Here is a 27321-nt window from a genome sequence, read left to right as displayed (position 1 = left end):
TTTAGATATGCACTTATGGCATATGGAAGTTTCCAGGCTAAGGAACAAATGGGAGCTACAGCTACACCAGATCTGAGCTGCATCGGCGATCTAAACCACGGCTCATGGCAATGCCAGATCCTTAACCCACTGAGCAAGGCCAGGGATCAAACCCGCGTCCTCATGGATAACAGCCAGGTTCTTAACCCATGGAGCCACCATAGGAACTCCCTCTCTTCTATGGCTTTGATAGCCAAGTGCAACAGAGAAGAAATCCAGAGAAGACGGCTTTTAAAACTCAAACAACATCCAAAAGGAGGAAGAACAGTCTTCTTCTCCCACATACTCGTGCCGTCCTCAGGACCCCTCCCTAGAGACAAGACGAGGGCATGTGCTTTCTGAGCAGACCCCACCCCAAACTCATTCATTTCCTCCCCTGGGTCCTGCTATCCTCTGGGCTAACCGCTGGGAGTTCTCAGTGAGCAGGACCAGCGCAGCCACCTTGCCACGACCTCTTGTGCTACGGCCCTTGATCATCACACGTCCTAGAAGAAGAGAGTTCCACAGAGAGTTCCGACACAGCTCTCCACGCGTGCTCCGTGACAGCGGGGGAGCAATCAGCTCTTCCCCAGTCCTTCTGCGGAGAAATCACGAAACGACAAGGGCCCGGGGAGGACTAGTTCTGGGGTGGAAAACAAGTTTTATCGTGAGCATCAGCTCGGATGGAGCCAACGGTGCCGGCTGCATAGCTACTGGGAAAGGATTCGCAGCCTGGGTGCAGGCGGGAGGCAGGGAGGCAGGAGGAAGCCGTGGCTGATGCACACCCTTCGCAGCAGCCCGAGAGGGAGGCGGTTCTGACCACTCGGAACCGACCCAGACCCCATCCAACGCCCGTGCTCAGAAGAGGAACCGTGATGCCCTTCGCGTTGCAGCCTCGCCTGAATCACATGGCATCTTAGTTGGAGAACCAAAACCAGGACGCACACCTCCTGACTCGAAGACCAGCGCCCCTGCCACCACACTGCTCGAAAACCTTGCTCCTGGCAAGAGGCCAGGGGGCCAAGGCACGCTGAAGACACCGTGCCGTGTGACACAGATCCCACCATCACTCCAGGAACAGAAATGGGGACATTAAAAGGAGCCCGAAGATGGTGCCAGCCTGCTGTTGCCAGAGTATTACGCGAGAATTACTAACCCACAGAGACGTGGATATGGACTGACGACTAAAGCTTGAGTCGTTTCATTTAGGTGTTTCTTCCCAAGGGTGTTGATTGATTGGCCAACGCCGCCGTTAAAGAAGGGTGGGCGCGCAGCCCAGCTGGACACTGGAAAACTTAGAAAGGCTGCAGAGATGAGGTCCAGGCGCGCTGCTTGGAAACTTGGCTTTGCTCTTCTGACATTTCAACGAAGCCAAAACAAAGCTTCTCTTTTGATCGCCCATCTCCTCAGTCTACACCATGGCTGGGACTGGAGTTTCTTTGGGTAACCGCCTCCTCGATCCCTGAAAGGCAGGCGCCACAGCTGCTCTGGCTGCCTGCTTCCACCAGCAGACAGTGCTTTCCCCTTGGCATCTGGAGGCTGAGAGGGCAAGGGCTGGGGAGCCTTCCACCGCGTCTGCTTTGCTCCTGCGGGCCGCAGGGAGCATGGGGGCTGGGAGCTCTGACACCCCGCCCCCGAGAATGGTGCCTCCAGCTGCCTCCCCTGATTTAGCTCGGATTGGGGGCCATGGGACAAGGCCATGGAGCAGGGGCGGGGGGCCAGCCCCGCAGATGAGTCCCTCAGCCAATGCTGGTAACTCTGCTGTTCTTAGCAGGGACTCCACAGCAATTCTCAACATTGAGACCTGAGAAAAAGTCCTTTGGGGGTTCCTGGGAGGCACAAGGAAGAGGCTACTTACTTTTCTGCCTTGGGGCTTTGTCTGCCATGCAGACACATTTGGGCACCAAGAAAACTGGGCGGCTGGAGAAGCAATGCAGGGAGGCCACCACGGGGGCCCCACGGAGCAGCTGAACAAACCTCCGCCTTGAACCCAAGGCGAAGGGGGCTCACCCCACCCAGGGAGCTTCTCTTGTGTGAGGCAATCAACGATCTGCTTTGCAACTAAAGACACCCTAACTGCTGTGTGATGTGACTGTCACCCTCATTTCACAGAGTGACAGAAGCAGAGAGGGCCTGTGAGCCAACGACCCAAAGGCACACAGCAAGCAGACCACGGGCAGAACCAGCTGAGCCTGGCCAAGCCTGAGGCCTTGTCTCTCCAGCCTCCCCCGGGCCCTGCATACAGAAGGGGCTCAGAAGTTCCCATCATGGCGCAGTGGAAACAAATCCGACTAGGAACCATGAGGTTGCAGGTTCAATCCCTGGCCTCGCTTAGTGGGTTAAGAATCTGGTATTGCTGTGAGCTGTGGTGTAGGTCACAGATTCGGCTCAGATCCCACGTTGCTGTGGCTGTGGTGTAGGCCAGCAGCTGTAGCTCCAACTGGACCCCTAGTCTGGGAATCTCCATATGCCACGGGTGCAGCCGCCCCCCCCCCAAAAAAAAATCATAAGATGCCCCCCGAGACCGGCAACAGATTCTCTGGGAAACCCAAGCAGCCACCACTGGCTGGCTCCTCCCCACCAACCAAGTCTCCATTTCAGCCATTAAAGAACTTCCCACACACCCTCTGGAGATGCTGGACCTGGAGCCGGGGCCAGGGAGCAGGAAGCCTCTGGAACCCTGAGCTACCCCAGGGCCTCCGCTTCCACGTGGTGGGGAAAGCCCCGCTCTGTGTCACAGGGCTGGACTTCAGGACTGTCAACGGCATGAAAAAAAAAAATCAAAATCAGGGCACAACACTAACCAGGTATTATTAGCAAAGTGACCAGGCCACCCCCAGTGCAGCTGCCCCACCTCGGTGCACTGCGGTCTCTTCAGTACCTTGTCTCACTCACAAGCAGGCAAAGAAAGGGAAGAATGACTGAGAAGGAAGACTCTGAACCTTTCAGATGGAGTAATTAGTTCACTGCCACCCGTGGATGCAGAAGGTCTGTGAGATGATAAAAGCCACTGAGGCGGATGCAGGAAAGCGAACGCACGCAGGAGCCCGGGGCTGGCTTTCGCCTGCCGAACTGTGCATCCACAGCTGGACTGCCACAATTACATGTTGTGCGGACCTGGGCTTCTGTCTTTTTTTGTCTTTGCTTGCTTTTTAGGGCCACACGTGCGGCATACAGAAGTTCCCAGGCTAGGGGGCGAGTCGGACAAATGGGAGCTGCAGCTGCCTACACCAGAGCCATATAGCCACACAGGATCCGAGCTGCCTCTGCAACCTACACCACAGCTCACGACGACGCCGGATCCTTAACCCACTGAGCAAGGCCAGGGATGGAACCCGCATCCTCATGGACGCTAGTCAGGTTCGTTACCGCTAAACCATGATGGGAATTCCTGGGCTTCTGTGTTGAGTGCAGGCAAGCCAGTTAACCTCTACGTTTCAGAAAGAAAATCAAGATGGAACCAGGTATCCCTCCAAGCACACCCCACGGAGTGTGCTGCAGGCACAGTGCCGGGCCAGCGGCGAGCAAAAGAGGTCGTCCCAGGAGCAACACAGACACAGAATCGGGCCGTGGTGACGAGTGTTAGCACAGTAGGGCTGGAGCCCCAGCAGGGGAAGGGTGGGGTGACACGGCTGCTGAAGGCAGTGGGCGGGCACAGGAGCTGTGGGACAGGTGCAGCTGGGGGAGGGAGGGAGTCTGCGCGTGGACTCTGTGCCTGGGCGGACGGAGTGACAGCCTCCAGACAGGGCTGGCAGGTGAGGAGAGCCCAAGCACTGATGCCAGGGACAGAAAGAAGTCGGGGCGCTGTCAGGGGAGGACAAGGCTGGACCCTTCATCTGCTGAGCCACCAGGGAACCCTGACATCTTGGATTTGATGCAGAATGGCTGTCAACCTTAGAAGAAAGTCCTGCATGAACGTCTCTCCTTGTGACTCAACTCCTACCTCGTTCCAAGAAGATCTGAGGCAGTCTCTCAAAGTGAAGCTCAGGGACAGGGCAAAAGCCACTCCTGGGACTGAGTATTGGGCAGAATCCCCAGGCGGCCCTCTCTCCCACTGGCGGGGTTCTCAGTTGGTTGCGTTTACAGCTCAAACAAAAACAAAAGAAAGTCAAACAAGCATCCAGAAGCTCTCAATCCTAAGAACTAAAACCGTTACCAGAAGACAGAATACTCTAGGGGAAAAAGAAAACCCAGCAATTAGTTGACCAGCTTTCTGATGGCACAGAGATGGGTGTGGCCTGGGGGGTGGGGAAGGGTGGGCTCCAGAAAGACATCCTCTAAAGAGCAGACCTGCTGAGGCCTTGGGCTGCTCTTCCCACAAGGAGTATGATGAGAGGCCGCCCGTTGAGAACAACTGATATTGTCCAAGAGCTTCAGGTCTATCATTCAAGAACGGGACAAACAAAACCCTCTGAGAGAAGCACCTGCGTGCGTTCCAGGCTTTTCTGTGGCACAGGACACGGCTGAGTCCACAGGCACTTTGGGAGAAGCCGGGCTGCTGCCACAGGCGGGAACCAGAGCCCCTCCAACGTTCACTGGAGGTGGCTAGGCCTTCCAAGGTGGGGTTCACGAGGCAGCAGGGCTGCCTGCCTCCGCCACACAGAGCCAAACAAGGGCCTCGAAACCTGAGCATCAGAAACCACAGAGACTTCACTTCTCTCCTGAAATGGCATCTCCTGTCCCATCACCAAATGCTACGTCACACCGTTCCCCCCTCAGCTCTGACCTCTCTGGGCTTCTGTAAACTGGGCTCTAATGGGGACTAGTAAGAACAGCAATCAGGGGGCTCCCACCGTGGCGCAGTGGTTAGTGAATCTGACTAGGAGCCATGAGGTTGCGGGTTCGATCCTTGGCCTTGCTCAGTGGGTTAAGGATCTGGCGTTGCTGTGAGCTGTGTGTAGGTGGCAGATGTGGCTCAGATCCCACGTTGCTGTGGCTCTGGCGTAGGCTGGCAGCTGTAGTTCTGATTCAACCTCTAGCCTGGGAACCTCCATATGCCGCGAGTGTGGCCCTAGATAAAAAGAAAAAAAGAATAGCCATCATTATGAACTGTTTACACTAACAGCTACAATTTCTGAGAACCGACCATAGGCTACGTTTTGTTTATATGCTCTCATTTAATTCTCACACTGTCTCCTCAGGAACACAAATCCCATTTTATTAATGAAATTCTGGGCAGTGAAGGCAGAAAAAATTAGTTCCTATGTCTTGTTGTAAGGAAAAATATCTTTTTAAGCTGAGAGTGGGGCGGGGAGGTGGTGTGTTAGTGTTTGTTCTATTATTCCTTATCCTTCTTAGCCAATTTTTTCCATTAAAAAAAAAAAAAAAGAGTCTGAAGTTTACCACCAGCTTGAAAATATGGTGGCGGTACCAACACTGACAGAAAAGCAGGATGCCAGGGGGCTGGCCGCTCGCATCCCCAGGCCCCGAGACTCCGCCACCTGGTCTGACCTCTTAAAGGGGGGGACAAAGAACTGCCCCCCAGGGAGAAACAGAGAAATGAGAGACGAAGGCAAAGGAGCTGATTCGGGAAACTCTTGTTCTCCAAGGACATGTGGCCAGAGGTTTTTGAATTGTTAGGCGCAACCTCTGTTAAAAATGATGGTGCCAAGACTGAGCTGAGTGCAAAGACAAACATCATTGTTTTAAACCCTCTCCTGCCACAGGAGAAGTTACCAAGTAGAAAAGAAGACTAGTTCCAACTTCACTGTATGGGTTTGTCTTTGCTTGTTTTTCAAGAAAGAGAAAGGCCCTCAAATTCCTCTCCTCGAAGGATCTGAGCCGCATCTGTGACTTACACCACAGCTCATGGCAATGCTGGATCCTTAACCCACTGGGCAAGGCCAGGGATCAAACCCACAAACTCATGGATGCTAGTCAGATTCATTAACCACTGAGCCACAATGGGAACTCCCAAAACGCTCCTAACAATGCTTGATGCCACACTGAAACTGTACTCGGCAGAGCTACTGTAGCAACTCTAGAGATCAAAACACGGACCATAATAAATAGTAGCATTGACAATTTTTCTTGTGTGTAAAACTTAGGTATTTTTTAAGTATTTAAATATAGCAAGATTTTTTGAGTATAATTTTAAAATATTTTAAATAAATATGAAGGTTTATCATTGATATACCATTGTTTGCATGACATTTTGTTTCACATGATTTATAAGCTGGAATTCTTAATGAAGACCCAAACTTCTAATTATCATGTATTCATAGAAACCTGTAATCTTTTTTTTACTGAAATTTGCTTTACAATACACCCAAGAATGAGAGGGGCATCTGCCTGTACCGTAACACCCCTCTTAACCCCTAAACCTGCACAAAAAGCACAAAATGGCACCATCTCTGGAAATCGGCTGGAACCAAGGCCCAAAACTCAAGGGGCAGGAACTGACGTGCACACTTGGAGCCCATTCACTTCTACATTCGGCCCAGAGAAGAGCCTCAAAGGTCATCTAGTTCTACTCTTCCACCCATAGCCGAGGAAACTGAGGCCAGGGACAGACATGACATACAAGTCCTCAGCAGTCATTTGCCAGAATAAAGTTCCCCAAGCACTAGAAGATCAGAAACAATAAATCAGTGGCAGAGATGGTATGGCAGTTATACTTAGAGCAGTGACAAGTGGCATGTGACAAGGGAAGATAAGGCAGAAAAACTGAGGTGTTCATTACAGAACCATACTGGGTCTTAATGATAAAATATGAATCTGAATTATCACAGAAAGGTCTTACACAGTTTCATCAAGAACGGGGTCATCTCCAGGTGTCTGGGAGGTTAAGTCCTGTGGTCCTATGGATTGCCCACATGCCCAACAATGCTAGATAACTGTTATATATGCATGTGCCTGTTTTTTCAGGGACAGGTAAGGTAGTTTTTGAGATGTGCACACATCTCACAAACAACATAAAACAAATACTCTGAATTACGAGGGCTGAAATAACTTGTAAACAGATGACAACTAATCTAAATGACCTGAAATAAAAAATGACTGCAAATATGCCCTCGAGAACGTAAAGTACCTAAGCATTACTAATCACCACTCCCAAGGTCACATGTGTGTCAAACGGCCAGCGTCTTATCAATCTGATGAGGTTGTGGGAGTCCAACGACAGGCAGACCATGTAGCTAAGAATTCATTATTCCAGCATGAAGAATGTTATTTTTATAAGATCTCCATCCTCTGGTCAAGTCTTTCTCCTCTTCTCTTCCCTGTAGCTCAGCTTTAGCTCTTAGCAACAAGACAAGGAGGAGGTGACTCTGTGATAAGACACCTCTTCTATTTTGAGACCTCACATTTGTTCTTTAACATGCTCCTGGTATTGCCCCTATTCCCCTGTCCCCCACCTAGGTCATCCCTTCTCCATGACCTCTACAAAGAGCAGAATATCTAAACCCTCCCAAGGTGATCTCATGTCCTTGTGTGAGCACGAGGTTAGCAGATGGAGCTATATAGCACATGAGCTTACTCAGGATAACGCTTAGTCCCCTGTACATCTTCCACCCCAAGGAACTCTCAACAGGGACTCAGATTCATGCCGCTGCCTTTACATTTCCTGCTATAATTTTAACTACATTTATCTCATCCAGTTTCTTTGCTTCACAATCACTTCAAGAATGATTTATAGGAAAGAACAGGCGCTTTGGAGTCAGAAAATCCTGGGCTGAATCCCAGGTGCAGCATCCAAATTGAGCTCCGGGACTGAGAACAAGTCACTTCTCCTCCCTGAGCCTTAGATCCTCAAATGGAAAAGGAGACGGCTCTGCAGTCAATGAGATGACGTCTATAACGTGCCTGGTACAGAGCAGATACACAGCAGATGCCCAATTCCTTCCCCTCCCTCTCTCCCTGCCCCCCTACCTATAACAACTGGCCCTGGCCTCTTTCTCTGAGTATTTTCTCCCATCTCTACTCACTGACTTCTCCCCATATGCTTCTTCTTGGCACCATCCTCTACACCTGAACTCTGAAGAGTGTTTGAGAAACCTATATCGGGAAATGTGATTATAGAGCATTGCCAGACTGTGGTTCTTGAAATAGAAATAACAAGACCGCAAAATAGGATTAAGCTATAGAGGGCTGTCTAAAGACTGAGGGAACAGCCAGCCCTCCGCCCCTCTTACTCCTTACTTGCCAGACTTAAAAAATAAAAATATACATAAAATTTCATTTTCAGACAAATGACCAATATTTTTCTCGTCTGTCCCCATGACTGAGGTAGCAAAGAAGAAAAGTGGTAGGGAAAAAGAAAATGAAGGCCAAGACTCTCAGAGAAAGAGGTACCCGACCCTTCCCGCTGGTAGCACCACAGAGTTTTAAGTTCTCTGACTGAGACAGGGAATTCCTGCCAGAGTTAACTCAGTGGCGTCCCAGAGTCCCAGAGAGCCCCACGAGGCAACAGGCAAATAACAACCAGCATCTTTCCAGTCCAGGAAGCTTCAGAGCTTACTGGGGAGGTGGGATGGGTTTTGAAGACTTCGGTTGCCCAAGCATCCTCAGTATCTGTACAAATGCTTGATATGGGTTTTATGGTCTTTTTCACGCATTAACTTTTTTTTTTTTTTTTTGCTTTCTTTTTTTGTTGTTCTTTTGTTGTTTTTGCTTTTTCGGGCCGCGCTTGTGGTACATGAAGTTCCCAGGCAAGGGGTCCAATCTGCCAGCCACAGCCACAGCCACGCCAGATCCAAGCCACATCTGCGACTTAATGCCACAGCTCAAGGCAATGCTGGGTCCTTAACCCACTGAGTGAGGCCAGGGATCGAACCCACATCCTCATGGGTATTAGTCAGGTTCATAACCTGCTGAACCACAAGAGGAACTCCTCTCACTAACTTTTTAAAACATTATTTTATTCAATTGAGGAACATTTTATATTTCATATAACCCTCAGAACATTGGAAAAGGAGAGATAAGCTGCCCATACTTACACACAGTGAGTATTAATTTATTTGGATTAGTATTTTGTTTTTGTTTTTAAAGGGGGGTTGATAAAATTACACATGAAAAAGCACATATGTTACTGTACCAATTGAAATATCATCTCCTGTCAGGATTATTGCAATAACTTCTCAACTGGGCTCCCAGCTTCCGCCCATCCAGTCTCTCCTCAGCCCAGCAGCCAGAACGATCCTTCGACAGCATGTCAGCTCATGGCACGTCCCTTCTCAAAGTCTTTCCAGAAGCCTGAAAGGTCCCATGGGACCTGCACCCACTCCTTGCTCCCTTCTGACCTCCCCTGCCCTTGGCCCGCACTCACCTCCAACCACAGTACCTCTGCCTACAGCCTTCTCACCCAGGACACCCCTCTGCTCGCTCCCTCCACGATGTCAAGTCTTTGCTCTGATGCCAACTCACCCAGGATGCCACCTCTGGCCACCTTTTCAAATCACAGCCCCATTCCTGGCATGCCCTACCCTCCTTCTCTGCTAAATGTTTCTCCATTCCTGCGGTCCCCGTCACTTCACTCTGTAGTTCACCCAACTGCACATTTTGTGTGTGTGTCCCCCGCCCCGCCCCAGGAGACGACGGGGCAGAAATGTTGGCATTTTCCTCCCCGCAGCATCCCCACCATGAAGAATGGTACCCGATGCGCAACAGGCACTCAGCAAAATTACTTAGAAAATGCTGAATAAACACAAGGTAAAAATAAGGAAGTCTTATTTTACTGGGGTAAAATATATTTACTGAAAAGCCAGACAGTGAATCAACGGGGAACCTTCCTCCAGACTGCAGAGATAAAACCAGCTCTCCTCCTGAAGCCCCTCCCCGGCTTGCTTCTTTGGCTAATCAGACAATCATAAAGAGCCAGAGAGGGTGTGTGAATTTCCTACTTCTGCTATTAATGTTTGGAAACGTAGGACAGAGATTTCTCGCTGCTGGTATTTTACAAACATATCATTTTTTTAAAGGACACACCTGCCTGAAGTAACGTCTTTTTAAAGTGCTTCCCATACCTCCCCCGCTCAGGCTAAGAACAGACAAAGTCCAGACCAGAGGATACACTGCTCATCTCAGCACCTGGGCATTCAGTAATGTCTGCTGATGGGCCAAGTTCCCAATGTCACCCTTCTAGCCAAGGTCCAAGGAATGACCCGTATTTTTTATTTATTTTTTTAATTTTATGGCGTATGGAAGTCCTTGAGCCAGCGACTGAATCTGAGCCGTAGTTGCAACCTACGCCACAGCTGCAGCCAGGCTGGATACTTTATCATCGAACCTGCGCCTCCACAGCACTCCCAGCGCTATAGTCAGGTTCTTAACCACTGTGCCACAGCGGGAACTCCCAGAATAACCTTTCAGTAAGAGACGTGCCAAATGCCACGACACCAGCAGAACCCCCGTTACCTCCCCTGGGCATCCCTGATGAGCTGCTGCAGGTCCACCTCCTGCTTCCTCAGGGTTCCAAACGACGACTGACTCTCCACGAAGCCTTTGCCTCCAAGGGTCAGCTTGGCCTTGCCCAGCGCCGTCTTGAGGGCCCCACGCGTATGGTTTTCAAACCTGCCCTCGTACTTCACAAAGTCCGACTCCACGACCACTGGAGTGAATGAGACAAGCAAAGCAGTCTGATGACGATATGGTCACCTCCGTGCCCAGGCCACCCGGCCCGTGGAGCCCCGTGGGAAACCCGGGGCTGGCATGCCAGGCGGGAAGTGGGCGCTCACGCTGCGCGCATGGGCAGAAGAAGGTGGGGCCCGCACAGCTGGGGACGACTGAGAGCGTGTGGGCACCAGAGCACCGGGGCTCTGCCGGATGCTTTTTCGGTTTTTTCACCTTGCAATGGCAATATACACAGATATAGACAAGTGCACAAAAAGGAGTGTTTCACCAACGATGTTAAGGCAAACCCCTCTGTTAAGCCACGATCCAGGTAAAGAAAGAGGATGTTTCCAAAGTGTGCTTTTCCAGGAAAAAGGGACTAGATGAAGATGACACCCAAGCACAGAGAAAGCAGCCCGGCGCCCCACCCTGCCCTGGGGAGTGGCCTGCCTTCCTCAGATGCTGGCAGGTTGGCCACCTGAACGTGTCCTCGGGCATCTTCCTTTCCTGCCTGTGGCCTTGGAGGGAAACTCTCCTGGCCGTACTACCATCTCCATTCAGATAGTTCTCTCCCCATGTTTACCTGTCTATATCTGACCTCTCCCCAGTCCTTCAACTCTTTACCAAGCAGTTCCTTATCTCTGTGCGCCTGATAAAGTCCGCGGGCACACCCTTCCTCCCTGCTTCAAACACCCTCTGCGAACACACGAGCCCCAGACTCTCCATTCTCCCTTCCTGGCTTCCCAGACACTAAGATGCCCCCATCCAGCTGGTATCGCAGCTGCAGTCAACTCCCCTGCGGACCGCGCGCTCCGCATCTGGCCACAGCTGGTGGCGGTTACAGCCTTTGGGACCTGCCCTTTTTATTTGGACACTAAAGATCAGTATCTGATGATCTCAGACTTGAACTGCCAGCCCTCTCATGTCTCCAGATGTCTACTGTTCTCTCTCTCGCTCTTGCTTTTTGTTTTGTTTTGTTTTCCTGGTCTTTTTAGGGCCACCCCCGTGGCATATGGAGGTTCCCAGGCTAGGGCTAGCGGTTGAATTGGAGCTGCAGCTGTGGCCTATGCCACAGTCACACAGGATCCCAGCCTTGTCTGCGACCTACACCACAGGTCACAGCAACACTGGATCCTTAACCCACTGAGCAAGGCCAGGGATTGAACCCGTATTCTCAAGGATACCTGTCCGGTTTGTTACCGCTGAGCCACGATGGAAACTCCTACTGTTCCCATTTTTCACTGAACCAAATACTACCATAAAAATAGTCTCAGTCACCCCCATTCAATAAGTCTACACTGAGAGTCTCCTAGGAATTTCTCTCTAGGCCGTTTCCATTTTCCTGATCCGAGGCTCTCCTGGGCTCCTTGTGGTACTTCATAGTGGATTCAAATCCACTTGGAGTCTGAAAGGTTTCTTTCCATCCACTCACAGCCTCCAATACCTGTATTTCTTTCACCCAGGTCAAGAAAACCCATCCCTCAACTAAGGTTAACAAAAAGTTAATCACCATTCATTACCTGTGAAATTTACAAAGGAGGGAATCAACTCTGTCCGAAACAAAGCCTGTCAAAATGCCCCAATTCCAAGCCTTTTCATAGTCATATCATGAGAACACACTCTGGGAAATGCTTTGGGCAGCAGCCTAGAGCAGCTGTTATGAGCCCAAGATTTTGCCACTACTCCAACATTCCTTGCTGGGAGACTCGGGTAACGTCCATCTCCAGAACCTTAGGTTTGTCATATGTAATTTGGAGATACTCAAATACCTATCTGTTGGGTTCTGCTGCACACTGGTGTCTGTAAAGCATGGGACACAGAGCCTAGCACAGACCAAGTGCTCAGTCCATTCTCTCAGCCACAGCAACATCATTTTCTGATCAACAGGACAGCCCCGGGCTGTACCAAGTGCTGCACAGACAGAAATTCCACCTTCAGGCCCCAGTTCTGCTCTTGATCAAGCTTATTACCACTGCTGACAACTCCGTCCCCAAGACGGGACCTGCAGCTGGTGGGGACCATCAAGACCGCCTGGATGTCCCAAAATGGCGCTAGACACACCTGCAAAGCGGACCTCGTTTGTGCATCCATCTGCCTGAGGTCATCAAGTGCTGCAGGTCAAAGGGAAAAGTGAGGAAGCCAACAGGCTGTGGCTGGGACCGCCAGCCATCAAGTTAGCATCCTCTATCCTCCACATCCCCGGCCAGCACAGCACTCTGGAGTTGCCACAAGCAGAAGGAACAGCAAAGGTGCGGCCTTGCAAATCTGCCCAGTACACAAAGAAGAGGGCACCTGTCACCACATCCCTCACACCCACAGGACGCAGAACCAGGGTACCTCCTTGGCTACAGGGGCTGAGACTGGCCAGGCCTTTCTAACAAGGTCTTGGAGGACACCACAAATGAAGCAACTCAACAGCACAGAGCAGTCCAATTACTCTGGGGTCCATGGTTTGCTCTGTTTTTTTCTCTTGCCTTTGCTCCAATTTAGTTATTACACCAGAGTTATTACACTAAGTTCCACCAGATACCTGGGGGCGGGGAAGATGACATGATACTGCCAGCAATTCATGTATTCCATCACTTGGCAGCTCTGATTCTGATCTTGGCTGAAGAAAGCGCTGGCTAGAATGCCAGTCTGGAAGAAAGTCTAGAGATTATCTGTCAACCCAAATAATCTCCCTTATCTCTATTCTCCCTTCACAGAGATACAGTCACAAAATTAGAAAATGTTAGAGTTGAAAGAAGAGATGAACATTATTTAGTCCAATAATTAAGAGTTGATGGTACTTTCCTACATCAGCATGTTCCAAAAAGTAGTGTTGGAATGAGTACCAGAAGTCTTCAAAAAGTTCCCAACTTCTGGTCTAGTAATTCTTTCAGAATCTATGCTACTCTAACTTCATAGCAGCATTATTTTATATATATATATTTTTTTAATTACATTTAATGTATTGTACTGCCGTCCTTTTTTTATTACGCAAATGAATTGATCACATCTGTAGTTGTATAATGATCATCACAATCCAATTTCACAGGATTTCCATCCCACAGCCCAAGCACATCCCCTCACCCCCCAAACTGTCTCCTCCGGAGACCATAAGTTTTTCAGTGTCTGTGAGTCAGCAGCTGTTCTGCAAAGTTCAGTCTGTCCTTTTTTCAGATTCCACATGTCAGTGAAAGCATTGGATGTTGGTGTCTCATTGTATGGCTGACTTCACTTAGTATGATAATTTCTAGGTCCATCCATGTTGCTAAAAATGCCAGTATTTCGTTCTTTTTAATGGCTGAGTAATATTCCATTGTGTATATGTACCACATCTTCTGGATCCACTCCTCTGTCGATGGACATTTAGGTTGTTTCCATGTCTTGGCTATCACAGCAGCAGCATCCACAATTGCCAATATATGGAGCAGCCTAGGTGTCCATCAACAGAAGACTGGATAAGGAAGAAGTGGTTCATAAAGACAGTGGAATACTGTTCAGCCATAAAAAAGAGTGAAATTTTGCCATTTGCGACACCATGGGTAGACTGGAGGGTGTGATATTACATGCAATAAAATCAGAGAAAGACAAACACTGTGTGTTATCACTTATATGTAGAACCCAAAAAATAAAGCAAACTAATGACTATGAACAAAAAAGGGAACAGACACAGATACAGAGAACAAACCAGAGCTTATCAGTGGGGAGAGGGATGGCGGAAGGGCAGGATGGAGGCAGGGGATTCAGAGGTACAAACTACTACACATAAAGTAAATAAGCTACATGAATATATTATACAGCACAGGGAATAGAGCTGATATTTTATAACTATAAATGGAGCATAATCTATAAAAATTTGGAATCCCTATGCTATAAATCTGAAACTAACATAATATAGTAAATCAACCATACCTCAATAAGAAAATTTCTATTAAAAAATGTAATTACAAAAAAAAGAACCTATGCTAACGCAGTTACTTAATGGAGAAGTGACAACAACAACAAACATTCAGACAAAAATGCTCCCTGTAGCCTTATATAAAGCACGAAATTGGACTGGTTAAGCAAATTAAGGTGCATACACACTGTTGAAAACAGTTTTAAGAAATATTTAAACCTATGAAGGAAAACATATAAGGTTAAATTTTTAAAAATGAGTAAATAACAATTGCATGCAGGGTGTTTCCAATTTTGTTTTAAAAAAACAGGTGCAGAGAAAGAAAAGACTACAATCCAAGTGTTAAGGGGAATCAACATTTAATGGGGCAGTTTTTAGTGATTTGCTTTCTTCGTGCCATTCTGTATTTTGTAAATACTCCTCTCTGGTCATCAGTCGAACCCCATTTTTGATGTCTGATGTTTCAAGCCCACCACTCCCTCTTTTTCTGTCACACACCTGAGCAATCCAGCAAGAAAGCCCAGGTGCTCCCTCCATTGGCACCAGCAGGAAATGGAAAGCTCGCAAGCCCCAGTCCACATGCAGAACCCTCCCAGCGCCTCCTATTCACTATAAAAGCTGAGCCCATCTCTCATGCCCCTCATCTCTTTTTGGACCAGCTTGAAAACCTGCCACGGTCTCCCCAGGTATCTACAGCCTCCTGGCATCTACTGACATCATCAACCTCAACACCAAACCAAATCTGGGGGGTAGATCCATCCCATTGATGCTGAGTGGCCACACCATCTACAAGGGGCACATCCTACTTTTATACCCACACTGCAACATTATTTGCTAAAGCTTTTCATGTCAGGCCTGCAGAATTTTGTCATTTTAAGAAGGGATATGTTCCAGAGTTCCCATCGTGGCGCAGCGGAAACCAATCCAACTAGGAACCATGAGGTTGCAGGTTCGATCCCTGGCCTTGCTCAGTGGGTTAAGGACCCGGTGTTGCCATGAGCTATGGTATAGGTCGCAAACACGGCTTGGATGTGGCATTGCTGTGGCGGTGGTTAGGCTGGCAGCTCGAGCTGGGATTGGACCCCCTAGCCTGGGAACCTCCATATGCTGCTCCATGTGCGGCCCTAAAAAGCAAAAAAAAAAAAAGAAAAGAAAGGATATGTTTTTAAGACAGTAGGCAAAAAATCAAGAGGGCTGATTATAAGGTATCCACTTATAATCAGTTGAGACAACATGTGTCTAGAAAAAGAATCACCTCCCGTCCTGGAACTAACGGTAGACTATCACCAAAGAAACATACCTGGACTCAGAATCTGGTCTTCTGTGAGTACGTCTCCAAGGGTGACAGATAAAAACTGGTACTTGGGTTTCTGCCAGCACCAGAATCTCCTTTTCTTGGTCACCAGGCTTAGAAGTTGTAATTTATCAGAGTCATTCAAGTTTGACACTGCAGTCAAGTTACCTCCTGTATCAACTTCCCTAAGAAAATTCTTTGTTGCTTTGGCAAACATTTTGAGAGTTCCAGATGACCTAAAAATACAAAAATGAGAAGTTTTTATTGTAGGACTTTTTTTTTTTTTCCTAAAATTACCTTATTTCTTCCCAGTATCAATCAGTATACATGATACAATACTTCGCCTTTGAGAAGCCTCTAGTTTGAGTTCAGGGGATGTTTAAAAAAAAATCAAACTGAAATACTGAAAGCAACCATGTGTCTAAGTCAGGATAGGCGAGGTTATGCCTCCAAATCCCAGCAACTTAGAACCATAAAGGTATATTCCCACACGACCTGTTCAAAAGGAGGACGGACAGTTTGCCCCTATTGTCATCCAGGGGTCCAGACAGAAGGGGCCGCCACCACAATCTTGAACACGATCTTGCAGTGTGGGTATAAAGTACGACCTGTCCCTTGTAGATGGGGTGGCCACTCAGCATGAACGGGGTGGATCTACCCCGCAGATGACTGTCGGTCATTGGGCAACAGGAAAGAGAGTTCTCGACCGTCTCACACCAGCAATCAAATGCTCTGACATACATCACTTCCGGGCATGATCTGTCACAACTAGGTACACAGTCGCGGCCAATGGTAAGAGTCAGGAAACAGAAGCCCACCAAGAGTTGGGAAGGCAGAGGCCTGGGTATGTGTTACACGGCTTCTGACTACAATTTGGATCGTACTCATGAGCACTTCTTGAGTCAAATGTGCTTTTTCCTTACACTGTGTGATTTCCCCTGTTCAAAAATGGAAACTGACTTGTGATTACCTTTAAACCCAGAAAGGAAGGCCCAGTTTGGGGATGGGTGGGGGTGGAGAGATACACTGGAAGGTATCAAGTACTATACTCAATGGAAGTGTATATACTCTATGCAATAAATGGTGTTAGAACCCGCTAATCGTCTGGAAAAAAGATCCCTACCTCATGCCATACAAGAGAGCAAATTCTCAACAGATTAGAAGGTTTTTAAGGAAAGGTAAAACCATAAACGTACTAGAAAAAAAAATACAGACAAGTATTTGCACCATTGTAGAATGAGAAAGGACTTTAAGAAGACAGCTGGTAAATGGAAAAAATACTTAAATACCAAGAATTCGAACACTTAACTAAAAAAACTTCACAAACCACATCAAGTTTTTAAAATACTGTAGTAGATACACAAGCAAAGGTCAGAAACAATTCATGATGCATAAACTGCTATAATATAGCTATATATGTATACAGTAGCTATACATATGCCTATGGATATACACATATGTGCACACAAAAACCATTAGTACTCAAAAAAGGCACAAACTGACATAAGATCTTTTAGGAGTTCCCATTGTAGTGCAGTGGTTATCGAATCTGACTAGGAACCATGAGGGTGCGGGTTTGATCCCTGGCCCCGCTCAGTGGGTTAAGGATCCAGCGTTGCCGTGAGCTGTGGTGTAGGTCGCAGATGTGGCTCGGATCCCGCATTGCTGTGTCTGTGGTGTAGGCCGGCAGCTGTAACTCCAATTCAACACCAGCCTGGGAACGTCCATGTGCCACGATGAGGCCCTAAAAAGAAAATGTCTAATGGACAAGAACTGTGTTTTATTCAATATTTGTACCCCGGTATCTGACAGTCAAGTAGATAACAAACTCCTAAGATTTAACAGCTGAAATCATCTTAGATATTAACTAGTTCAAACCACTTTCTTTACCATGAATCTCCTCTAGGGCATAAAAGAAATCTATTGCTATTTTTACTATTGCTAGTTCTTCTCTAAAGTACAGATTAAAATGTAGAGCCACCTAACCTTGTTTTTATATATTAACAATAAGAATGAATATTTAAGGAAGAGATTCTAACACACGCTGAAAAGTCCCTTTCTGATAAACAGAGAACTGCAAAGAAAAGTAAGTAGGCCCAGGCCCTCATCTCTAATCTCTCACTGCATTAAGCAAAAGGGTCTTGCATGTGATGGAGCACCTGTTTATTCATTTATCAAAATATTTATCCAATCAGTCATTCACCATTCATTCTTAAGCACCTATTATTCCCAGGTACCACGTTTAAACAACTAAGATGCAGGGAGTTCCCATTGTGGTGCAGCGGAAATGAATCCTACTAGGAACCATAAGGTTTTGGGTTCAATGCCTGGCCTCGCTCAGTGGGTTAAGGACCCGGCGTTGCTGTGAGCTGTGGTCTGGCATTGTGGGCTGGTGGTCAGATCTGGCGTTGCTATGGCTGTGGCATAGGCCAGCAGCTGTAGCTCTGATAAGACCCCTAGCCTGAGAACCTCCATATGTTGTGGATGTGGCCCTAAAAAAACAAAAGACAAAAGACAAAAAAAAAAAAAAAAACCATTAAGATGCAGATGCAAAAAGTAGTGAAAGACTACTAGTAGCTCCTTAATGAGCTACTAGTTTGGTGGACATATGGAAAAAGAGACAGCTAGGCTTTATGCTGGATACTGACACAGATGGCTTCAAAGGAATGAGCCAAGAACAAGGCATCTAAAGGACACTGAGGAGAAGCATGGGGTTGCAGATGCACACGCATCAAGCTGCAACGTGCTTGGGCTATAGTTAGAGGCAAGCTGGCAAAGGCAGAGGAGCAGCAATGATAAAGGCTGGGCATTTGCAGGAGGTGATATATGGGTGGACAAGATCGTGCAAGGTGAGATTTGAGATCACTGAGCTCCCGACGTCCAAGAGACATGGATTTGTGTCCATATGCCCATCACCACTTCTTCGATCTGGATTTGCTGTCCAAGCTCTGGGACTGGTACCTGTACAGCAGCGCCAGGTTCTAGAGAGGAGAAGGGCAAAGGACAAGGATGAGGAGGTCTCAGTCCAGGTCCTGAAGGCCTGTGCCCCTCCTGCTGGGGGCTTGGGCAGTGGAAGGCTTCTGAGAGGCTATGCAGGGAGCGATATGATCGGAGCGGTCACTTAGAAAGATCTGGAAGCACAACCGGAAACCAGCTGGAAGAGAGGAACAACAAAGGAGGATGCTCAGCTACAGCAACGGCTTAAGGAGGCTGGCTTGGCGGCTTCCCCAGAACTCTGGCTGGAGGAGAGGGTGGGGATGAAAGCGAGGCGCCTCCCCAGCACGGCCCCCTGAGAGCCCCGGCCTGGGCGGGCTGATGAGATGGAGATGCCAGTTAGCAAGAGAGGAAGCAGGAGGCAGCGGACAGGTGCGGGATAGTCAGTAACTGCTGAGAGTCGGTCTAGCATGGGGGGCGCAGTGTATTCGTCAAACACAAGGAAAGCCCTTTTAGCAAAATAAGGTTTCTCCAATGGCCTCTGGGATCCCGCTCCGCCTGGCCAAGAGAAAAGCCACCACCGGTGTCAGAATCTCCGTTTTTATGGTTTCTATTCTTTTCTGGAAAGAAGTTCACAAATCTGCCTGCAGAGTCAACAGGTTTCTGAAGAAGCCAAATCAGGCTTGCTATTAAAAACAAAACCAAACCCATCTGCTGTGAGGGGCAAAGCCTTTGTTATGCCACCAATCCTCCCCGAGGGACCAAGGGATGAAGAAAGGGAACTCCTAAATTAATTTTTAATTTTTGTTTTCAATCAAGCCTCCAACACAGCCTCTTGACAGGGTAGGCTGCTTTAGGAAGAGTTAAGGGAGGTGGGTATTGCTGCGGGGGTTTTTTATTAGAATCAGGCTTATTCAATTGAGGAACTCCGAGAAAACTTTCCTTGTGAAGGTAAAGTGGAGGCTTCTTCTTTTATTACGATATTTGAATATACATAATATGTCCAAGGCTCAAATAGCTAAACTACAGGAAAAGAGGTACGCTGAGAAATCCCACTGCCCTTTCATCGCTCTCCCCATCAGGCTTATCACTTTCACCTTTCTTTCTACAAACATAAGAGGAAAGGCATAGGCATCTTGCTTTCTGTCATGTGACAATCTACCCTGGAGCTCTTCCCAGGACTGGCACCCTGCAAACAAGACAGCCGCATAACATGCCTGGACATGGATGTACCGTTGCTTACTGAGCCTGTCCTGTATTGCTGACCCCTGAGTTATTCCTAAAATGTTACTAGAAAAATGCTACACTAAGTACTCCTGAATGTATGGCTTCTTCATACACAGACAACTAACCAAAGGGAGATTTCTAGAAAGCGTTGCTAGATCAATGGATAAATGCATCTATAATTTATAGGTTGTACCATTTTTCAGCCTCACCAATAATGTATGAAAAGATCAGTCTCAGCAAGGGTGTCTTAGCAATCTTTTGTATTTTTGTCAGTCCCCCAGGGGAGAAATGTACTTCAGTAAAGTTTTAAGTTATTTTAATATAAATGAAATCAAGCATCTTTTGTTTAAAGCCTTTTTTTAATATCTTTTTCTTAACTCTTTGTGTCCTTAGCCCATTCTCGATTGTTTTTTTCTTTATTCGTAGGAATTTCTTTTTTTTTTTTTTTTTGTCTTTTTGTCTTTTGTTGTTGTTGCTATTTCTAGGGCCGCTCCCGCGGCATATGGAGGTTCCCAGGCTAGGGGTCTAATCGGAGCTGTAGCCACCGGCCTACGTCAGAGCCACAGCAACGCAGGATCCGAGCCGCGTCTGCAACCTACACCACAGCTCACGGCAACGCCGGATTGTTAACCCACTGAGCAAGGGCAGGGACCGAACCCGCAACCTCATGGTTCCTAGTCGGATTCGTTAACCACTGCGCCACGACGGGAACTCCTATTCGTAGGAATTTCTGATGGACTAGAGAGACGAGTCAAAATGTTAGGCCAGAGGAAGTTCCCGTTGTGGCTCAGCAGTAAGAGCTCAACTAGTATCCATGAGGCTACTTCCCTGGGCTTGCTCAGTGGGTTAAGGATCTGGCATTGCCATGAGCTGTGGTGTAGGTTGCAGACGCAGCTTGGATCCCGAGTTGCTGCAGCTGTGGTGTAGGCCAGCAGCTGTAGTTCTGATTCAACCTCTAGCCTTGGAACTTCCATATGCTGCAGGTGCGGCCCTAAAAAGCAAAAACAAAACAAAACATCAACTAGAAGTTTAATACCATAGAGCTTATTGTATGGCATTGGGAGATAAGCTGCCATCTGATTCTCACACATCTAAAGTAACTGTCCAGCCAGGAAAGATTAAATAATATGCCCAAGTATACCCGAACAAAACTTTCCTTGAAAAAGACACACGCACCCACATGTTCATTGCAGCTCTATTCACAATAGCCAAGACATGGAAACAACCCAAATGTCCATTGATAGACAATTGAATTAGGAAGATGTGGTACATATACACAATGGAATACTACTCAGCCATAAAACAATGACATAATGCCATTTGCAGCCACATGGATGGAACTAGAGACTCTCATACTGAGTGAAGTAAGTCAGAAAGAGAGACAAATACTGTATGATATCACTTATATCTGGAATCTAATATAAGACACAAATGAACCTTTCCACAGAAAAGAAAATCATGGACTTGGAGAATAGACTTGTGGTTGCCAAGGGGGAGGGGAAGGGAGTGGGGTGATTGGGGAGCTTGGGGTTAATAGATACAAACTATTGCCTTTGGAATGGATTAGCAATGAGATCCTGCTGTGTAGCACTGGGAACTATGTCTAGTCACTTATGACGGTGCATGAGAATGTGTGAAAATAGAATGTGTACATGTATATGTAACTGGGTCACCATGCTGTACAGTCGAAAAAAATTTGTATTGTGGAAATAACTATTAAAAAAAAATAATAATAATATGCCCAAGGCCACCTGCGGATCTTGAACCAGAGTTGCCTGACACAGACAAGCACAATAACATCTCAAGCAGAAGTCAAACTTCAGATTGAAATTTCTGGAATGCGCTGACCTAGAAGTCAATGAAAATGGCCTCCTGAGAAATCAAGTTCAAAATGCTCGTAGCCTAAAGTTCCCCTCACCGAACATCTGTACCAAAGATTCAGGGCCCCCTCACTTGGGGCCTGAAAACTTCCACGAGAAAACCATCCCTAGCATCTGCCTACATGGCTTCCCAGCTCAAAGCACATCAGAACCCAGAGAGCCACAGGGAAGGCAGTTAGGTTAAGTAAGCTTGAATCAGACTCTGGCACAAAAGACATCACAGGAAGAGACCAGAAGGCCAGACAACACCACAGTCAGAAGAGCACATGGCCTATTAGGACCACTGGCTCCCGGGAACGAAAAAAATCCTAAAAACAGTCGCACAGGTAGAGGTAGCCTAAGAAGATACTACAATCACTCATTCTCAAGACTGACTCAGAGTGATGGAATTATCCGATCTTTGAGTTGCAAAGGACTCTCTTCTTCCTAATACCCAGTTCGGGTTTCTTCTCTGGAGCAGCTCCAGCTGATCACTGGCACTCTGCTTAAATAATTCTAGGGAAGAAATTCAACATCAAAACACACTAAAGAAGGGGGCAACGGTGCACTGAGCACCTGCTACATGCCAGGTACGGGGCTAAGGCCTGTCGACCCGTTTCCTCCTTCCATCTCCTCGACAACCCCGCGCAGGGGCTGTCCACATTTTACAGATGTGGAAACCAAAGTTCAAAGATGTTCAGTACCTTGCCAAGTTCACGAGGAAAAGTTGCAGCCCTGACATCCAGGAGCTGGCCTGGTACCACCAGGGAGCCCTGGGGTTACTGGCACTGGCCTGGCATTTTCCTGGTGACCATGAACAGTGGCACAGGGCACCAACATTGGGCAAGGCCACTCTGCAGTCACGATGTGTCAAGACCAACACAAGACCTCTCTTGGTCTTATCTGACCACAGACAAAATAGGAATACGATCCCAAAGCCAAAAAGGACCAAACACTCCACACCCACCCACCACCCTTCCTGGCACATGAGCGACAGCCATTCTCAACCAACCGCAGTTTGGGCCTCTAGCCTCCCTCTTTTCAGACAAGATTTATGAAGACACTCCAGAGAATTTCCCCTGCTTCCTGACAGCATCCAATCCAGAGTGAAGTCCTATCTCCTCAAACCGGCTTCCAAACCACCTACACGCCCCAATCCTGAAATTCCTGACACCCAGTCAGGGGGATGCAGAGGGTCTCCTGTGGAGCGAGGTCCCCCTTATTCAGCAGTGACCCAATGCTTTCAGCTCTGCGTGTGTCCCCAGAGGTCCCTGACAACAGAGCACTGGATGGCAAATAGAGAATTAGCGCTGAGCCCACATTCCAGCCAAGGTCCACCTGCCTCCCAAGCCTGAGCCCTGAACTACCCTGCTCTGCCACCCCAGTCAGTTTTGTTTTTAAATCTGGGCTACATACGATTCACTGTGTATAGTAAGAAACTGTGCTCAAAGTGGTAAACCAGCTACGGTGGAAGCAAAAACCATGGCCATAAAACATGTTATTTCCTCATTATCTAGGGAAACAAGACATCGCTGTTAGTACTTGTGTCTTAACCTCAGCGCTTGTGAATTATTTTCAGTTTTCTAAATAAAAAAGTGAAATCGAGTCTATTCAATTAGAACAGGTGTCATCCTTCTGTACCTTCCACTGCTTATAGCCCAGTATCTGAGTTCATTTTTATAAGGTGGCAAATGAAAGACAAGGTACTCTATCATTTCTAAAATAAAAATATGAAATAAAAAACAAATTACAGTCACAAGACAGGCATGAGCCTGAAAAAAGGAGTCAGGGAGAGGCAGTAAAAACTTTCCCAACCTGGAGCAGATACCAGGACACTGATTAAGAACAGAGAAGCCTGGTCCCCTTGACGGTTCAAAAAGAACAAAAAGAAAAGCAATTCTGGAAAACATAAGGCCTCCTCCTCAAGCAGACAAGCTAAAGGCAGCAGCTGGGGGCTTGGGCCGTGTTTCTCAGGACCCCCTCGGCTGTTCTCCTTCACGAGAAGAGCTCATTGGCGGTGGCTTTGGAAAACGATTCATTTCCTCCACATTAATTCAGCTGTTTCTCTGACCTCCCAGCACTATTTCATTCGACTCTGATTAGCCCGTCTGACTATCTGCCTCCTAAAGGCATCGATCCCAAGGCATCCATCCGACTCACGTGTCCTCTGAACAGAGCAGAAGCTCCAGCAGAGATTTTCTCGGAATGATCTACAACCAATACCGTTCGCAGACCGCCCTCTAGTCTTTCCGTGCCAGGTGCAGTTAGGAAGCGGCTTGGGGCTCCGCAGGTTAAAGCCCAAGATGGTCCCGTGATCTGCTGTGATGTCACCCACTCAGGCCAGGCCGAGAAGTCCCAGGAGGGCTTGGTCTCCGCAGGCGCCGGGCCCAGCATCCCGGACGCGGGCGGAGCGGAACTCGGTCCAGGCCGGAGGGTGAAGCCCCCGCCCGCCCTCCCTCCCCGCACGCACGCGTCCAGGCGCGGGGCCCGGGAAAGCCTCGGTGCACCCGAGGGGGAGAAACCGGAAGACAAAGAAACGAAGGAGTGGGGAGACGGCGCGCAGGGGTGGGGGGCAGAAGGTACCCGCTACCCTGGCAACAGCCGGGGATGGAAAGGGCAGTGGGGAGGGGGCAGGAGAGGGGAGGGGGAAGGGGTGGGGGACGCGAGCTGGGCAGGCGAGCGAGGAGGGGACGCGATGGGGCCGGCGGGCCAGCTGCGGGCAGACCACCCGTTCGTCCCCCTTGGGACTAAGAGCCAGATGGGAGGGTGTCCCAGAGAGACAGGGCCGCGCGGACCGGGCTCCCCAAGGTCAAGGCCGGAGCCGCGCCCTGCGGCGCGCACTTACCCGAGCCCAGGCGAGCGGCGCGCACTTGCCAAACCCTCGCAGCACGCCCTGCGCCCGGCGCCGGCCGAGCCCGAGGAACCCCGCGGGCCGGGCCGGGCCGGGCCGGGCCTGGGCGGGCCGGGGCGGGGGCTCCTACGAGGGGGGCGGGCGGCGGGACCTTTGCTCTGTCCCCGCCCCCTGGAGCCCGGAGCCTCGGCCGGAGGAGTGAGCTCGGAGAACCTGCACTCAGGAGTACCTTCAGCAGGGCCCGGAATGAGGCAGGGCTTTCGCTTGGGCCCCCATCTGCTCTGGGCTTATCCTTAGATTAATTACCCCACCTTCTTGTATTTAATAGGAATACCCACCTCCTTATATTTAATAGTCCCTGCCTATTCAAATTAAAAGTACAGCCAACCCAGGAGTTGCCAGTCGTGGCTCAGCGGTAAGGAACCCGGCTCATATCCATGAGGACGAGGGTTCTATCCCTAGACCTGCTCAGTGGGTGAAAGGATCCAGCATTGCCGTCACCTGCGATGTAGGTTGCAGACGCTGCTCTGATCTGGTGTGGCTGGGGCTGTGGCTATGCCATAGCCCGGCGGCAGCTGTAACTCCAATTTGACCCCTAGCGTGGAGACTTCCATATGCCGCGCCTGCAGCCCCCACCAAAAAAAAAAAAAAAAAAAAAAAAGGATAAGCCAATCCACCACCGTACAGGAACATGCCTTAGTTCCTCGCCGGCTTTTTCTCCTTTGTACGGATCACCATGTGAGAGAGGACACACATCATACTTATTCCGGGCATAATCTTTCTGTTCCCTGAAATGTCAGCTCTCCGAGGGGACGGGTTTGGCCTGTTTGGTTCACCATACCCCGAAACCTAGCATAGCACCCGATGGATGGTTGATAGTAGATAATTGTTGAATTCATTTATGTCTTCTTGTCCCTCCAACTAGCCTGTGGGGTCTTACTCCTCTTTGCAGTACCTGGCACAGGGCAGGTGAACAATTAATGGTTGTTGGATAAATGACTGAATAGAAACGGTCAAGAGAGGTGGCCCCCTTTTAGTCCCCTGCCTGGCCAAAGTGATTAGACAGTGGAAGAACAGAAGAATCTCTGTCCTGGCCCCGCCAAGAGACTTTTCATCCATGCAGCTGATTCTCTGTCTTCGTAAATTAGTATAGTGATGACTCTGACTTGTTGTAAAGATTATTGTCTCCTGACCTTGGCCATTAACCTTAAGAACATCCTATAAGCAGCATATTCATGAAGTCTCCACCGACAAGCTCAGCCTTCTGTCTAGATAGGTAACCGCTTGTCATTGAGAGCACATGAGATTTTTGGTGCAACAGTTACTCAGTGCATTCAAATTTTTCACTTTTTTTTGTTGTTGTTGTTGGTCCTGTTCACTGTCTTCAATTAAATGTTTGAGGAAGAGAATATCAGATCAGCAAATAATATTTATGTAGTGCTTTCTCTTAACTGTCACCATGCAGAGTTCTACGTACCTTACCTGCATTGATTGATTCAGTTAATCCTCCCAGTAACTGGTTGAAGGTCCAAGTTACAAATGTGTAAACTGAGGCACAAGCTAGGAAGTTCACCGAGCTGGGACGAGATGGAGGCAAAATGCAAACCCAGATCGTTTGATGCCATCTTATGACGGAACCAGACTCTGCTCGTCTTCACGCACAGTAAAGCCAATCTACAAGACACCAGGTTGTGGCGAAGGAGAGCGCAGCGTTTGCTGCAGGGCCCCCAGCGAGAAGCTCAGGACAGCCAGCGCTCAAAAACACCTGAGCCCCTTACTGGGTTTCAGGGAAGGCTTTTTAAAGGCTAGGTGAGGGAGGAGCGTCCCCAGGCATGTGATCAGCTCCTGCACTCTGATTGGTTGAGAGTGAGAAAACAGGGTGGTGTTACAGGTGTTAACATTATCAGTCCTTAGGGGCCAGGAAGTCTGGGGGCTATGGGCTCGCTCAGGATCATCAAGGGGTTAACTTCTTCCACCGGGTGGTGGTTTTAGCATCAGTAAAACAGCTCAGGAAATGTGCATCAGATGCTGTTGTCTAGGCACTTGGGAAAGAAGCCAAGGCCCAGGATGGTGGAGAGTTCTGTCCTGGGAAGGCCCCATAGCGTCCTGCTCTGTAACAGTCTGAACTTGAAAACCACAGGACTGGGAGCTCTGTTGTGGTGCAGCAGAAATGGATCTGACTAGTATCCATGAGGCCGCAGGTTTATCCCCGGCCTCGCTCAGTGGGTGGAGGATCCAGCGTTGCTGTGACCTTCAGTATAATAGGTCACAGACGCAGCTTGGACCTGGTCTGGCTGTGGCATAGGCCCGTGGCTACAGCTCCGACTCGACCCCTGACCTGGTGCAGCCCTAAAAAGACAAAAAAAAATAAAAATTAAAAAAAAATTTTTTAAATAAATAAAACCACAGGGCAGTACAGACTCTTCTGAAAATAGGAAGCATCACCAAGCAGAGTTTGAACACACCATGTGTTGGGAGAGAGTGCTGAATTGTGTTCTAGAACATTCCCTCCCTTCCCCTTCTCCTTCCCCTTCCTCATGGCTAATCTCCCTTGTCCATGGTGGGTGGATCAGGATTCTGGCATAGCCCAAACTAAGAGTCTCCATGTTTCTGTTGTATTTTTTGAACAATTGTGCTTATTACTGTTATTAAAGTATTTGAAGACTTCAAATGGACAAATGCAAGATGGGAATTTTAGTCCAACTAG

At 48.4% G+C, this 27321-nt stretch overlaps 1 protein-coding gene across 8 annotated transcripts in view; it reads right to left on the bottom strand.

Annotated features, from left to right (window-relative positions):
• DFNA5 (DFNA5, deafness associated tumor suppressor) overlaps nucleotides 1-26381 on the bottom strand; it is a 59112-nt gene extending 32731 nt beyond the window's left edge. Inside the window, exons 1-5 of one of the 8 annotated variants that reach the window (XM_021078674.1) lie at nucleotides 24609-24714; nucleotides 23924-24082; nucleotides 18705-18897; nucleotides 15750-15979; nucleotides 10372-10564 (exon numbers count right to left, since the gene is read on the bottom strand). In XM_021078674.1, the coding sequence (XP_020934333.1) occupies nucleotides 10372-10564; nucleotides 15750-15960 (404 nt within the window). In that variant the 5' untranslated portion in view covers nucleotides 15961-15979; nucleotides 18705-18897; nucleotides 23924-24082; nucleotides 24609-24714. Of the gene's footprint in view, nucleotides 1-10371; nucleotides 10565-15749; nucleotides 15980-18704; nucleotides 18898-23923; nucleotides 24083-24608; nucleotides 24739-26096 lie in introns of those variants that run through there. The other 7 variants (XM_021078675.1, XM_013985788.2, XM_005673319.3 and 4 more) reach the window with 7 other exon arrangements.

This window comes from Sus scrofa, chromosome 18 (assembly GCF_000003025.6).
Source record: "Sus scrofa isolate TJ Tabasco breed Duroc chromosome 18, Sscrofa11.1, whole genome shotgun sequence".
In the NCBI taxonomy this organism is placed as follows: Eukaryota; Metazoa; Chordata; class Mammalia; order Artiodactyla; family Suidae; genus Sus; species Sus scrofa.
The sequence above is the reverse complement of the archived record's forward strand: the minus strand, read 5'-3'. Positions and strand labels throughout refer to the sequence as shown.